The following is a 16,335-nucleotide window of genomic DNA, read 5'->3' as shown; positions in this document are numbered from 1 at the left end:
AATGGCAATTTCAGCTTTACACAACTGTGAAATTTTATGGGGAATTTTGTGGGGCTCTTCTGCTCCTAGGCGCTGCCAAAAGCGTACTAAGGCCATGCAAGCTGTTATGGCCCACGAGGTAATACCCAGCTCTGATCTTGCTGCTTGTAACATTGATGATTTTGGTAGCGAGAACAAGCTTTTTAGAATATTACCCTCTTCTTTATCCCAACAAGTTTTGCCACTTAAGTAGAGTACTTCTACCCCATACAGGAATTGAGGAGGGACCATTGCTAGATAGGCCTTTATAACCGGCCTGTCCGACATTTCTCCATAAAGACTATTGAATCTTTTTAAACCCTTCACAGAGGTCTCTGCCCTCATTTTTAAGCTTTGCAGATGGGTGTACCATTTTAAGTTCCTCGTGAACCACATTCCAAGGTATCTATATTCTATTACCCTCTCCAGAATATCTGCACCAAGATACCAACAAAACTTAGTTTTACTTCTCCTGAAACATAGAATTTTGGTCTTTTCCATGTTTACTACTAATTTTTTATTTAAGCAATATTCTTTGAACTTATTTAGTTTTCTCTGGAGACCTATCTCAGTCTGGTCCATAATCACCAGATCATCCGCATATAGTAAGCATGGTACATGGTTTCCTCCCATTTTCGGGCTAGCTCCTCTAACCTCTCTCAGTTCCTGAGGTAGGTCGGCTATGAATAGGGAAAAGAGTAAAGGGGCCAGTACGCACCCCTGCCTCAAACCATTTCCGATCTGGATCCTCTCAGTCAATCCTCCCTCCTTATCCAAAATTATCTGGGCCCAGTTTTCAGAGTGTAAGGCCTGGATCAGGGCCAAAAGATCATCCTGTATTTTATACTCTACCAGGGTTGCCCACAGCTGCTCTCTGTCCACAAGGTCAAATGCTGTGCGGAAGTCCACGAAACAGCAGAATAAATTGCCCCTCTGTTCAATCGACTTCCGCGCAATGGACCAGAGCAAAGCAGTGATCCACCGTTGAGTGCCCTTCTTTAAAGCCACCCTGTTCTGGGGGTACTATCTGGTTATCGTTAGCCCAATCCTTTAGTAAGCCCAGGATTACCTTGGAGAATACTTTTTCACCTATGTCCAGGAGGTTTATTAAGCGGTAATTTTTAGGGGAGTTCACGTCGCCTTTTTTGTGAATTGGCCTAATGATCGCCCCTCTCCAACTATCTGGCAGAGTTCCTGTATTTAATACCCTCTGAAACATATTCGAGAAGAATTCGGCCCACCAATCTAAATTAGTTTTTATTACTACTGCTGGCAGATTATCTGGCCCTGCCGCTCGTGTTAGGTTTAAACCCCGCTATGATACCTCTAATGTAAGTTGGGGAGAAATACTGTTTCACCTCCTCCCTGACACCTTGCCAGTTATTTAATACGGTTCCCCCCTCCTTGGCCATTTACCATAGATAAACTACCCACTTATCTTCCACAACTGAGCACTGCAAAGTCCCTACAACTTTCCCCGTGCATTCTTGTATTAATTTCCAGAAGCCTTTAACATTTTTATCTTCAATTACCTCCAGTAAATTCATCCAACATTTATCTTTATAACATTTCTTTTTATCTCTAATAGTTGCTTTATATTTTATCCTTAATTTTTTAAGTTCACATAGCCATACCTCGTTGTAACTACATCTTAGGCCTCTTTCCTGTTGTCTAATCATGGCCTTTAGTTTTCGACAATCATCATCAAACCATGGTTTATTAATAGGATTTACCTTAGCTTTACAATGTGGGCCTTGATTACCCCCTTTAATTTTAATCCTGAGGCATTCTACCAATTGCTTTATTATATCCTCAAACCAGGCTATATCGGCTCCTGCTGGTAGCTTTTCTAATCCCACTATTAGCTGGAGTGCACTCAGTTTCTTTATATGTTCTTCGGTAATCCTGGTTGTGAGACGCTTGGGGTATTCGACCTCTACTTGCAGAACTTTTTGTCTCTGCGGGGCGCTATTTACCTCTAATTCTATGTGTAGTGGGTAATGGTCACTGCCATCTACACTGCCTATTTCAAAGTATTTAATTAAGTGAAAGTTCCATGCCTGGATAAATACATAATCTATAGGGCAATTTTGTTGTCCTATTTTAAATGTGCGCTTTGCGGGTCGATCTGCATCATTTCTTCCATTAGCACAGACCAGGCCCATGGCCCCCAACAACTTACCAAGCTCCACGTCTTGGGTTGAGCTGTCACACCTAGGGAATTTAGCAAACTCGATGTTGTACACACTTAACAAATCCCTCTGCCAGGAGTCGGTTTTTTGAGGGTTTAGTCTATGATTAAAATCACCCAAAAGCAATAAAACATCTCTAGGGTAAATATCTTGTAAACCCTCCAAGTCCTTTTTTAATCGTTCAAGGTCCGCTTTATACTCATTTATTCTCCCTTTCTGAATATACACATTTATAATGCAAAAGCCTTCCCCACTTACATTATTATTTAATGTCAGAACCCTACTTCCTAGTGCCCAATTGCACTTAAGTTCTAAGGGTTCTATATTCCTAGCTATCCTTGTTGAAACCAATGTCAACTGTCCACCTGAAGGCCTTCCTAGTATATTCTTTCTTACGGGTTTTACATGGTGCGTAAAGCCTTCCATGGCCGGGGTTTCGTCGCACAGCCAAATCTCCTGTAAACAGGCGATATCGGTCTTCCTAAGAGTATCTTTAAAACTTTCGTGACCCGATATTCTTTTAAATCCATTAACATTCCAAGTCAGAATGGTTAGGCTGCGCGACGACCCTAGTTCCTAATCCACATTGCTCAAATACCCGTCTTCTTCACCATCTATATAGGCAAATTCTCTGTATCTATTCCCGGCTAGAACATCTATATCTTCCCATCCTGGATTTTTAGGGGTTATAGTGATTTTGAGGGCTTCTTTTATACCGCGTCCTGAGTTGATCATTTTTATTTGCCGTTCTCCCAGCCCCGCATGGTTCCTAAGGAAAGATTTCCCATGTTTATCCATCATCACATCCTCTCTTTTTATTAGCCTAATTCCTTCCCTTTGCAACTCTGCTTCTGCCTTTTCCACTGCAACTTTTATTAGTGCCGAGTGGAGTAAAACCTTTGTTATTTCTTCCCCTTTGATGTTTGTTAGGAACCCCACTTCTTTTAGATCTTCTGTACTAACGTATCTTAGACTGGGACATTTCGCAAATGAAGAGAGGAGCTGGGACCGATTTAGGGGGTTTAGTTTCTTTACTCTTTTCCCCCCCTTTCCCTGTCCTATGGGTTCTACAAATAGCCACGTATCTAAGGGCCTAACTAGCCGGTTATCTGGCGAACTCTCCTCTGGCGTTACTTCTCTACCTTGGTAAGGTACTTCTTCTCTGCCTATGTTCCTACGCCTCACCCCGAGGATTGGGTTACTAGGCACTGCAACTCCAGGCGACTCTGACCCCCGTCATGGCTTCGATCCTCCTTTTCTCCTAGGTATTTCCTTTTTCCTGATTCCCATCTTCAGTGTCCTTCAGGACTATGGGTACTCGCTCCTATTTCTGCAAAAGTTAGTTTTTTTGTGTCAGGCCTTACTACCTTAACACTTGGCCTTTGATCTAAAGATACTCCCTTTCCTTTCTCCTGTTGCTTTCTGGATTGGTTTTTGGGACTAGCCTTTTTCTCCCTGCTTCGTCTCCGTATATATTGTTTTATAGCCCTCCTTTCCCCGTATCTCTTTATAATCATGGGGCATCGGGATATATATACTGAAGGTTTGTCTTCCTTCGGACTGCTTACACTTACCACCCCCGCCCCCCCCCCCCCCTCTACATTTGTTTCCTCCTGTATTTCTACTGATCTTACTAGGGAGGGCATTAGACTTTTGATCTGTGTCAGTTCCCCAATTACATTCCTGAAGTGTATACTTTGTGTTTTTAAGATCTCATTGTTTAGAACAGAGACTTCTAAAATACCCTGCAAGGTTTTCTGCAGCATCAACATTACCTCGAGCATAGACACACTGGAGGAACCTGTCACCTCCAAGCAATGGGGCGGAAGGTCTGATAGTTATGAGTGGGCGGCTTTGGGGGTGCCCGGGTTTGCTTTCCCACTCACACTGAATACCCTCCGGGCAAGGTCTTCCTCACCCAGGGATTTACACTGTTTTTCTCTTTCTACCTCCTCTACCTCTATTTCCTTGTCATAAATAGATAATGACTGGAATAACCGCGGTGAGGAAGATAGACGTGGTTCTATCGGAATTTCAGCGATATCAAAGTTAATTTGGTTCAAAGACTCCGCACTTATAGCTACAACGTCCTCTATGACTTGCGGAGTCTCTATCACACTCATCTCCTTATCGGACCTCTCCTTTGATTTAAAGTGCTTGCCAATAAAGTCTTTAATGGATTTTGAAACTGCTGAGCCACCTTTTGCGCATACAGTCTTAGAAGTTGTCGGAGTTTTCTGTAGGCATGCGCCCGAAGGAGTGGTAGACCCCCTCTCAGGTGTTTTATTTCCGAGGGAAGTCACCATCTCCCCCGGCTGATTGTTCGAACCCTTTGGTAGATCAGTCATATCCTCAATCTCAAGGCTTTTATTTCCTGCTTTCTTTAGGGTTTTTGTGACTTTCCGGGTTTTGGTTTTCCCTGGGGCCATTACTTCTGCTTCTTCTTGGTTCCTTCCTCCGGGGTATTTGCTTTTAAGAAGTCCTTTTCCTTCACTATCATTAGAGTTCCGGCTACCCTTTGTGTGCACTACAGCTCCAGGTCCCCCTGTGCACTTTATTGTTCCCTTGTTATTAATATTGGATAGAAGAAAGATATTTTCCACTTACCTCTGTTCTGTGGGCCCGCACTCTTGCCTCCACCACTTCTCAATATACAACCTACTTCCCTCAGGCTGCTTCTAGACCAAAAGGACTCTGGTTAACTGCACTTCACCGCCTATAACTGTATCTTGCAGCTGGGTGCCAATTACCCTTTCATTTCTTAAAGTCTTCAGACATTGCCAGTTGCATAGAATAAAATGCGCCTCTCAGCATTCGCTTTTTTGTCTTCTCAATAGGATATATGCAGGCTCTGTCCCCTTGTGGCTGCTGCTGGGACAAGCCTGCCTCTCAGCCTCGCAGCTCCCACACCGCCAGTTACCGGGCTCCTGGTCTACAGCACGCCCTACCGCATTAATGGCGGGGTGTTTTTTTTTTTCCAAGGAAAGATGAAAGAAGCTGATTCCCCAACTCGCTGAGCTTCGCGAGTTAAAGTGCTCCCTGGTGCAGAACTTAAATGCAGCTCCGGCAGTGCAGCTCTCGATGACGGCGTCCAAAACGGGCGACAGAATACGGCAATCGGAGAAACCCACTCGGCTGGTGCTTATGCCATCCTGTAACCCAAAACCCTGTTGGCCTTGTTGACACCAGTTTGCGCTGGCAGAGTTAAAATGCGACCATTGGCGAGTGCCATCATTTATTATTTGGGCCCAGGACTATTTTCTCCTTGAATCTCCAATGCATCTTTGTTTGCTAGCTTCTTCCCATGGGTATGCAGTAGGATCTCATGAAGTACAATGAGTGAGTTTGACACATATGTAAAACGCTGACTTTATGCTTTTGCCTTTCTTTTCTTCTATCTATGAGCACCTTGCAGTGGTGTGAGTGGGTGTGAATGGTCCCTACAGAGGAATGTATTTTTGGAGTAAGGTATCATGATCTTCAGAAGATACACTTTATTTTCTTGATATTATGTATTTATTTACAGACTACTCATATAAAACCAGATCTAACTCACTTTTCAGTGTGCTATATTATCTTCCCTTACATCCACTCACTGCAGAGGTTTGTGGTAGTTGACTACTTATTGAGGTAAAATGGAAGGCGGATAAGTGCCTTATTTAGGGAGGCATGTTTGGGTCATACGCAGTTTATCAGTGCATCAAACACTGTGATACTGTTTGAAAAATAATCAGCTTATTTTTTCCTGCAGGATTTCCCTCCCTCAGTGTTGAGCCTCAGACAAGGTTTGTGCCCCACCTTGCTGCACATAAAGGAGATATAAGCACCTGTATCTTGGCAGGTAAATATTTTTATGACTGCACTGCCTAAGTTTGATTATTAGTCATTAGTGATTATCAATGATGTCTTCTATTGGGCAAACTGGAAGATAACGCTTGTAAACTGTATCTTGTGCCAGTGCTGCGCATGTATTTGTATTTAGTATTCACTTATACCACCCGCTCATAGTTAGTCCTAATTGCCAGTGCAAACCCAGTTTGAAGAAATTTGCTTTTCAGCCCTTAATTGGGACAGTAATGCAAAAAAAAACATATCAAGCAAAATCAGTAATTGTCTGTTTTCTCTGTGGGTACTAAATCTTGATATCCATGTGCTTTGATTGGAGTTAGCAGTCTAATATTAAAGGCTTTTAATCTCTACTAAGATTGGCCATGTTTGAACTTGTGATTTAAATAGAAGTATCTTTTTGTACATGTCTCCTCCTCCTCCTGTGTTTTTTTTGTAATAACTTGATGCACAAGTTATTTTTGGGAATTTCAATTCTGCTAATAAAACCTGGACAGAAATACAAATACGTTAAATCAGACTCAAACTATTGAATAGCCTTCAAGTAGTGTAGCTCATCCTATTTACCTAAAATGTTCTTGTAATATTTTTTATTGATTAATTAATTGAAGGTCTGCAAAATATTTTATGAATTTATTTGTACTATCTTCTCCTTCATTCAGGTAATGCACTTGCAAGGCCTGTGCTTGACTTAAGTGTTAAACCAGAGGAAGATTTCCAGGAGGAGCCGAAGCATAAACGAAGAAGTGTGTACTAATCTTGGGGGAATTGGGGTATTTACTAACAAACGGAATGCCCTTTTTAGTCTTACTTTCTTTATCCTGGAAAAATCATATGATAAAGCATAGAGTGTTTTCCAAACTTTTGAATGGTCTTATGAAGCCATATCTTTGTTAAAAGAAAGATGTTAATTCTCTTTTATTTACCTACAGTTGAGGTCTGTGGCGGAAATAAATAAAATCAGAGGAGTAGTGGAAGTAACATTCATTACGAGTGTCCCGGATGTAGGGGGCGCCGTACTCCTGGAATAAATTATACCAGAGTCTATCAAGAACTGTGGGTTGGGAAATTAACGGGGATTCCAGGATGAATCTGAGGATTGAGGAATTACTAGGGTGAACCAGTAATTCCAGTATGATTTCTGCTGATATTTTCTCATGTTGCCCTACACTTTCCACCAGAGAATTTGGTCTATATAGATTGACAAATCTATGGTATTATCACAGATCTTACTTTTCCAATAAGACCAATAACTGATATTACTGTCTCCACTGTAATTCAAACGGACCTTATTTTTTTTGTTTGCATTTCTTTATTGAGCTTATGATTTAAGAACAGGTGTTGTATATGCATATACATCAGTCATAAGTAAGCTTTGAGACTATGTATATATAACAATTCAAAATTGGGGGAGCAGCAGTACACAGTACAGATGCTAAAATGTCCCAGATTGTGTGCTACAGAAGCTCATGTTGTAGGGTGACACATGGTACATAGAAGTAGTTGCTACATTTAGTGTCGGTGTTACCATGTCTGCATGAGGCATCTCTGGGATGGAGAGGAAGTTGTGTGTGGGGGGGGGGGGGGCAAGGTCAGGGTATGAACAAACAGACTTTGCCCAGCTCAAGTCTCTGTCGCCCCCAAAGCTTCCCGATCACCCATAATTTGTTTCATGGCAGTATCTACCTTTGTGCAATGGGTTCGAGAATGGAGGGTGACCCAGCCATCTAACCTGCTCTGTCCCTAGAGTGCTCCTGCTACGCTTCGTGGCAAGTCCCTACAGGTGCCCCTTTAGGACCTCTGGTGGGTGTCTGGGATTCGTCCTCTGATTGCCAGGTGTTGCAAAGCTCCTGGAGGAATGCATCCCATGCAGCTACCTTTGGCAGCTTTCGAAGTCCTAGGGTGTCTTTGCGATGTAAGGCAACGCTTTCCGCCTGCACCCAGTTATCAGCGAACGGAGTCACTTCGCCATAGGCTTAGTGATTAAATGCTTGGCCGTAATTAACCCCAATTCAATGAACCTAGATGTCGCCTTGTGTTTTTTGAACCTGCGGTATAGGCCCAGGAGTCATACTTCCCAGTTGCACTCCACCATACGTCCGGTGCAGTCGGTCAGGCATGTGACAACAGACTGCCAGTAAGTAGTGAGTGCCGTACAGCTCTACAGCATGTAAATCAGATTTGTGTCCACCAAGTGGCATCTAGGACAGTGGACATCAGTGCACCGAAAATACTTTTTTTAATTTGGCCGGTGTCAGATACGCTCTGTGCATTATATAGTATTTCATGAGTCGGAACCTGGAGTTTCTGGGATGAACGTGGGCCCCTCGAAAATAGCGGCCCATTAACGATCTGTACATGGTCGGAGGAGATCCATGTCCCAGTGGCCCTTGTGGGATGTTGGCGATAACCATTTTCTGAGGAGTCTCCCTGTACCCATCACATGTATGTACTGAATAGTGAGGTGTATTGTGGGCTCCTCTGATATGTCCCCCCACAACGCTCGCAGTGCCGTAATCAGCGAGGTATGTAGGAGGAACTAACCCCGCGGCAGACCGTCCCCATCGGCCAGGGCATCAAAGGGTGCCAAATAGCTGTTGCGGTAGAGGTCTCCCAGCGTCTGCAGCCCCACCTCCCTCAGGTGGAGAGCTCTGCCCAGTAGTTGCCCGTTTGCCCCTCGGCGTTCCCCGTAAAGGCAATGCAGGTGCATAGGGGACCTTCGGAGAAATCGTCTACAGGCCACCTCCGGCATCAGCTGAGTGGGTTCCGCACCTCGCCTCCCGGCTTGAAATAACCTGAGGATTGAAGAGTGCATCCACGTTGATAAGTGCTTGGCAGTGTCCCCCAGGTTCAGCCTGCTGGCCCACTTGGCCATCCATTGCAGTTGTGCTGCCAGATAGTAATGCTCCAAATTGGGCACAGTGAGCCCTTCTTAGCCAGTTTGGATAGGGCAACTCGGCATAGTGAGCCATGCCACATAAACTCCTGAATAGTACATTAGAGGGAAGGAAAGACTGGGGGTCGAATGTATATTGCCAGGTTAGTGAAGAAGTACAAGAGCCGGGGCAGCACAACCATTTTGAGTAGGGCTATGCGACCCATGACTGTTGGGGGTAATCTCCACCAAATAGCATCTGCGATTTAATGGTAGTGATTGCTCACAGGAGGTTCCCCCCCAACAGCTCCACAGGCTGATGGTAAATCCTGATCCCTACGTTTCTAAAGACAGACGGCTGCCATTGCATGTCCACACCAAAACAATCAGCATGGGCTCGGGAGTGGATGGATTGAATGGGTACCGGCACGATTTTGCCCAGTTCACCTGCAGACTAGATAGGGACGAAAAGTCAGCGAGCGTCATCGCTATTTAATTGCAGGGGTCCCATAGGTCTCTAAAGTAAAGGAACTGGTCGTCAGAGTAGAGGGAAATTGCATGTGTCCCATTGCCCAAAGGTATCTCCCAGGCCGCTCCACTGTACCGGAGGGCCACTGCCAGTGGTTCTATAGCCAATGAGAACAATAGTGGTGGCACTGGATAGCCAGAACAATAGTGGTTCCACAGCTGATGGTCACAGGCTCTTGGTGACATGACGGAAATTGACAGTACCCAAGTGGATACAGAACTCCTTCATCAAGTGTAAAATTAATGAAATAACAACATGTCTGTGAGCAAGTACAGATACCCAAAATGCACATCTTGAAATTCAGCTGAAAGTCTTAACTCCTATTTCAAGGGTTAAAACCTCCCTTTTTGTCTCTTCATAGGTGCTTCACAGTTCTCCATATAATCCCCAATGTTTGCCTAGTACAAATAAACTTTTACATTAGCATATTAAGTCCTCCAATCCACACCATTTGTTTCTTCCATACTCCCTGTAGCTCTCCCTTAGTCCCTATGTTATCCTTTTGAACTACCTTTAAATTTGCCTGCTTGCCTTCCCTCAAGTTTCCCCCTACATCCCCATGTTTCACAATTAGTCCCTCATCAGCCCCCTAAGTATTCCAGATGACCTCATAAGATTTCCTTTATCATAACATGTCTCCCTGTTAGTTTTTCCATGGCTCTCTTACACCTTTATATTGTTCTGCTTTCATCACCAGCATTGATTTTGTGGGCCTTGAGTCTCGTGCTTGTGCTATAGCTTTACTAGTCTCTATACAGAACAGATACAGTGTAGCAATGGCGGTTTAAAGGAAGTGCTGATGTGGTTCTCTCTGTGCCCAAATGGCTGAGAAAGAAATGAGCAGGCGCTCAAAAGCAAGATTGGTTGTAGTCACAAAAATAGGAGCCATTGTTGTGTTTTACATTTTCCTTATATGGAAAACTTGGGGTTTGCAGAAAGATAATGAAAGTTAGGTGATAACAGGCACAAATGTGCAGCTTCTCAGTTTACCACAAGCTAAAGGCATGATTATTTTTAAAGGATCCCTTTTAGGAATGATTAAACCCCAAGCACAATTGCAGGTTTGGGAATTAAAACATCCGTCAGAGAGCCAGTAGTTCCAACATTTTGCGGTCAAGAAAAAGTAGAGGTGTTCACAAGGTCAAATTTTGCAGGCCTCGATTACTTTTAGATCTAGCCAGGGAGAACTATGTGCTCTAGGAGGCACATACGGGAAAAATGATTTCTGAATGTTTGCACATAAATAGCATGTATTTATAATCTCTATATGTAGCACACTAAAGTTCCATCTCTGATTTTGTTTCGAAATAGGTGTCCAAAGGATGATCTTTGAAAGAAAAGATGTAGAGTCTTTCACACGTGTTGGAAAAATAGCATCATGCAAAGATTTTTCAAGAAAAGCCAAAGAGAAGGAGCTTCCAAAGTCTGTTAAGGAAACATCTTTCCAGAGCCATCAGTGGCCAGAAGGAAACCAAGAACTGGAAGAAGATAAAATTCCTCAATATACAACCAATTTCGGAAATCCGCAATATTCCAATTTACACGTGCGAATATTAGGCGATGAAGGCTCAAGAATTCTTGAATGTGACAATAGTTTGGATAATGTCAGTCTTCGTACATCCCAGCCAAGCACACAGCAAACATGGAAACTATATTCTTGTACTGAGTGTGATAAAAGCTTCAGGCAATACATCAGTCTTGTTAAACACAGGAAAGTTCACAATGGAAAGAGAGCTTATCAGTGTTCAGAATGTGGTAAAGGATTTAGAATGAAGAATACACTTGTTAAACATAAGAGAACGCATTCCGGAGAAAGGCCATATCATTGTAGTGAATGTGGGAAAAGCTTCATTCAGAAGCACCACCTTATTGGACATCAAAGAGGACATACAGGAGAGAGACCATATCGATGCAACAGGTGTTCAAAGTGCTTTCCTTGGAAGGCGAGTCTTATTGCACATCAGAAAACACATGTAGGAAGCACAGGTATGAACTGATTTCGGTGACCTGAATGGACTTGTTGTAAATGATCTTTGTGAAATCTCTGCAAGGCAGCGATGCTGACATCACACAGTACAGTAGTCCACCACTGAAGTTACGTCTGTAGATGGCTTCAGTTGGGTGCAGCAGTGCAAAACCTTCCAAAACATAGCATCTCAGTTGTAGTATTAGTTCACTATAAACCTCATTTATGATTCCATCCTAGCAAAACTGATTAGAGAAAGTCCAGTGTACAACAAATAATATGACCAAGACTGGAAATGAGAACCCTTAAGCCATTCTTATTCTTTATAACAAATGTAGTAAACCTTCAAGTTGAAAATACATTACAAAGTTCCTAAAATAAATGAAACGTAGTGGATAAACATGTGTGAATTAAACAGATGTGAGGAACTTGTGTTCTGCTGCTTGCTGTGCAGAAGGTTAATCTATCATCTCCTGACTCAGGGATGAGATCCCCAAGTAGGATTTGTTAATTATGAGAAACTAGCTGAAGTTTTTTAATATCATGAGGAACAACTGACGTTATAAATAAAACTTAATAGTATGTTGATGACAACCATGACTAAATACAAGCTCTAGAACCAAGATCTGTTTGTGCTCCTTCTTTACTAAAATGACATGTTGCAGTTAATTTGCAGGATTAATTACGTAGGACATATAGAATTCTGGTTGTTTCCTGGTTACTGTTGAAGAGTAATAAAGAAAGCAGACTGATGATAACCTTGATTTGGCTTTCATTTGACTGTATTATTGAAGCTCTAAAGGTTACTTGGAAATCAGGAACTAGAACAATGCAATATACTTAGTTTACCTCTTTGGAAGTTCCATTCACCGCAAAAGGGGGAAATCCCCTGTAAAGCTAAGTACAATGTTGTTTTCCTTTATATTGATATCAGAGTTGCCGGTAATATCAATTATCCCCAACATTCCTGTTTCCCGTTCAGTGGCTTTTGCCTCAGTTCATTTCGGTTGCCTGCCTATTGTCAAGAAGGATGCTACACTTTTCATTAAGGTCTCAAAGAGTTGGAGACTGAAAGAGATTGAATGGAGGTGATCGAATATATTGGAATAGACACTGGATCCAGATGGGGGTGAAACGTTGAGAATAATGGACTCAGTTGCTTTTTTAATCTGTGCAGAGGAAAAAGCAAATCAGTGTTTCTTTTACTTTATCAGAGTGCACTGCCTCTGGTGTGGGGTATATGCTTCAGGTGTGGGAACCTGCCTGAACCATGCAAGGTCACCCAAGTTCTTAATGCGTAAAATCATACAGAGTTGTATATTTTGTACTGGCTTGATCTATCCTTTTTCACCATCTTACAGTGCTTCTGTTTCCCCCTTTTTTGGTGGCGATGTGTATGATGAACTTTAAATAGGAATTTACACAGAAGTAATGGGGTATGTACCCAGAATAACAACAGTAACAAAATTAGCAATTTAAGCATATTTCCATTTTGTATTCCCTGCATGTGCTGTGAGCTACGTCTTTGCACACTTTGTGGTAACTTCACTGGTCAGCTTACTTTGCTAGTTCAATTGAGCTGTCTAATAGATGGCACCCTCCCAGAAGGTATTTTTTTTTTGTGTCCTCATTACGCAACAGGTTAAAGTAAGGAGATTCTCAGGGTCCTTTCTCTTAATCCGACCTTTCCTTGTTAGTAGGTTTAGGGCCACGTCCCTCGAATTTCAGAGAAAAGGAGCCCCTTACTTCCATATACTTTAAGAGGAAGGTTTCTTTTCCAGTGGGGGTGAGGTAGCCATTATGGCTACTCTTTCAGGCCTTCATCTGATGTTGTTGCTCGTACGTAATCATTGGACTTATTGGACTTACTGGCTAAACCAGATCAAATATAGACTAATATTTTTAAATACGTTAACAGGACCATTATATTCAAGTAGATTAACCCTTGGGAAACTCTTCCCACATTTACCAGAATTTATACTTCTTAGAAGACGATTTCTTTTTTCTATCCAAATTATAGACCTTTAAAACTGATGCTAGCCATTCACTGTGTAAAGGCGGGATTGGACTTATCCATTTTACACAGACCTCCCTCCTTGGCAAAAGGATCAACAAGAACATTAGGTTTTCCTGGGCTTTAGTTAGTGTTCTTAATGCATTTACACCCATCACCCCAAAGATAACTAAATCAGTACTTAAAGTTAGTTGTCTTCCCATTACCTCTTCTAAAGTCTTACCCACATCCTTCGAGAAACCATCGAGACTGGGGCACTGCCGGAACATATGCAGGTCGTCGGCCTTCTGTAATCCACATTTTGGGCAGCTCTTCACTGTGGACCCGTTCAATTTAGATAATCTTTTCGGTGTCCAATAAACTGTATGGGTAGTAAGTAAGTGGTTTCTTTTAAGAGCAGCAGAAGTTACAATCGACCAGCATTTGCTCATAGATACTTGCCATATATTATTTGTATCCAGTGTCGGCAGGTCTTTCCCCCATATTCTCTCTGGAACCTGGAAGTCTTCCTCCCCTGATGAGATTAGGGCCCAATACCAGTAGGTTACTTCTTTCATGAGAGGTTTCTTATCGAGCATCTTTACTTCTAGGGGGATGTTTCCTTTTCTGGTTTCTTTGAGTGACTTTGTCCAGCTTAGAAGCTGGTAATATTTAAATTTTGATAATGTAGAGGTCGTACTTTCCGATAATATTTCCCAATCAAGTAGTTTGTTCTGAAACAAGAGTTGCCCCCACTCCAGTATTCCTGCTGATTTTAGGGGTGTCGCTAAGCTGTCTTTAAGGCAGTCTGGTGTACTCGGGGAGTCCCAGATCGGGGCCTTGTCACTATAAAGACGGATATCCAACGTGGATCTTATGCAGTACCACAGCTTAGCGGCTGACTTCAAAGTCTTCAATTTTACTTTAAAAATTTTTTTCGGGTGGCCAAATTTATATAAGAAATGGCTAGTATTTTTTGTCAATTTCTGTAGAAAAATTGGGTAGTCTTCGTAAGAGCCCAACAACGTCCTCCTAAATTTGAATTGGAAGGCTCTGCAATATTCCAGGAGGTCTGGGCTGGCCAGGCCTCCCTGTTCTTTCCTTCTTCTTAATTTACACCAGGCGATTCTTGGTCTTTTTGAGGACCAAATAAAACTCAATAGTTCTCCCTGAATCTTCTTTATAGTTTCTCTTTTAAACTCCAACGGAATAGCACTGAAGACAAAAGTGAATTTCGGCAGGATTGACATTTTTATAATATTAGATTTACCCAGGAATGTTAGTGATAAACAGCTCCAAACTTTCAGCAACCTTTTCACCTCAACCTCTATTCTATGAATGTTAATTTGGGTTATTTTATCAAGGTCCTTAACGAGGTCAATGCCCAAGTATCTTATTTTTTCCTTGCATTAAGGGATTGTAAATTCCTCGTTCCATCTCATGATTTCAGTTTTAGCTTGATTTATCTGATAGCCTGATATTTTCCCAAAATTGATTAGAGTCTCCTCTGTTGCCTTTAGGGCCCCTTTAAATCGGAAGTAAAGATCATGAGATCATCGGCATAAAGAGCTACTTTTTATGCCACCCTTCGTATTGGAAAGGGGAGATTGAGGGTTGGTTCCTAAGGCATTCTGCCACCAGCTCGATATAAAAATTGAGGAGCAGGGAGGGAAAGAGGACACCCCTGGCGTGTTCCTCTTCCTATCTGAATATTCTCTTTTAGATTGCCGTTAAATAATATTTTTGCTTTAGGAGAATTATAGATATTTTCCACCATGTTCAATATGTTTTCCCCTAGATCAAATTTCTTTAGAACCTGGCTTAAATAGCTCCAGTTCACTCGATCGAACGCTTTAGCAGCGTCAATTGTAATTATCGATAAAGGTAACTTCTCGCTAATGGCAATATCCATTGCTCCATTCAGCTCATGAGTGAGCTCTTGAAGGTGTCTTCCTGCCACGAAGCCCTTTTGATTGGAATTAATCAACGCCCCCGCAATTTTCCCTAGTCTTTTGGCCATGATTTGGGTGAAGATCTTGTAATCACAGTTTAGAATAGAAATTGGGCGATATGATTCACATTTTTTCGGATTTTTGCCTGATTTTAAAAGAATGGAGATAGTGGCATCATTCCATGACTATGGGATTTTACCATTATCCAGGAAGATTCTATTGAAAAGGGCCGTTAAGGGGGGGACCAGTGTATCTTTTAATTTAATATATAGAACTCGTTTGGGAGAGCGTCGGGACCTACCGCCTTACCTCTTTTAAAGCTTTTTATAACACAATCTACCTCGTGGGTTGTTATTTCGCTATTTAGATTTTTTTTCTCTTCCGAGGATAGAGTGGGGGTGTTTTGTGTGTCTAAAAAGTTTTTTATTTCTTCGACTTTCGGATTACAATCATCCGTATACAGGTCTGAAAAGAAGGCGGAGAATTCCTGTTTTATTACCGCCTCCTCTGATCCGTTTTGAGATGTATTAGTTGGGTCTATCCTACCAATTTTATTTCTAGCTCGATCTGTTTTGATCTTCCAGGCTAGCATTTTCCCACAGCCCTCCCCATATATTCATAATGGGCGAGTTTAGTGCACTCCCATCTCTCTCTGATTCGGTCCTCTAATATAGCCGATAAGCTTTCTTTTTGTTTTAACCTTTCGTTTTCTAATTCCTGCCCTCTAGGGGATGGTATATCCGAAAATATCTGCCGGTCAAGTGTTTTTATGTTGTCTTCCAGCTTCTGAATCTCTTTTTTGAGCCTCCTAGATTTATGTATAGTTCAATTAATCAATCATGAAATTTGTATAGCGCGCTACTCACCCGGAGGGTCTCAAGGCGCTTGGGGAGGGGGGGGTCCGCTAGTTGCTTCCTGAAGGAGAGGTGGTCTTGGGTAAGACAGAGGTGGATGGGGAGGGAAT

At 42.3% G+C, this 16,335-nt stretch overlaps 1 protein-coding gene across 1 annotated transcript in view; it reads left to right on the top strand.

The window, feature by feature from the left end:
• The window catches only part of LOC147727737 (uncharacterized), a 214,146-nt gene extending 201,958 nt beyond the window's left edge, over positions 1-12,188 (top strand). Inside the window, exons 6-8 of the mRNA XM_086961737.1 lie at positions 5,962-6,051; positions 6,719-6,802; positions 10,772-12,188. Of these exons, the coding sequence (XP_086817863.1) occupies positions 5,962-6,051; positions 6,719-6,802; positions 10,772-11,457 (860 nt within the window). The 3' untranslated portion in view covers positions 11,458-12,188. The remainder of the gene's footprint in view (positions 1-5,961; positions 6,052-6,718; positions 6,803-10,771) is intronic.
• Positions 12,189-16,335: the final 4,147 nt, after the last annotated feature.

The sequence above is a fragment of the Lissotriton vulgaris genome, chromosome 3_1 (assembly GCF_964263255.1).
Source record: "Lissotriton vulgaris chromosome 3_1, aLisVul1.2, whole genome shotgun sequence".
Classification (NCBI taxonomy): Eukaryota; Metazoa; Chordata; class Amphibia; order Caudata; family Salamandridae; genus Lissotriton; species Lissotriton vulgaris.
Note: the sequence above shows the minus strand (reverse complement) of the source record. Positions and strands in the feature narration are given on the sequence as shown.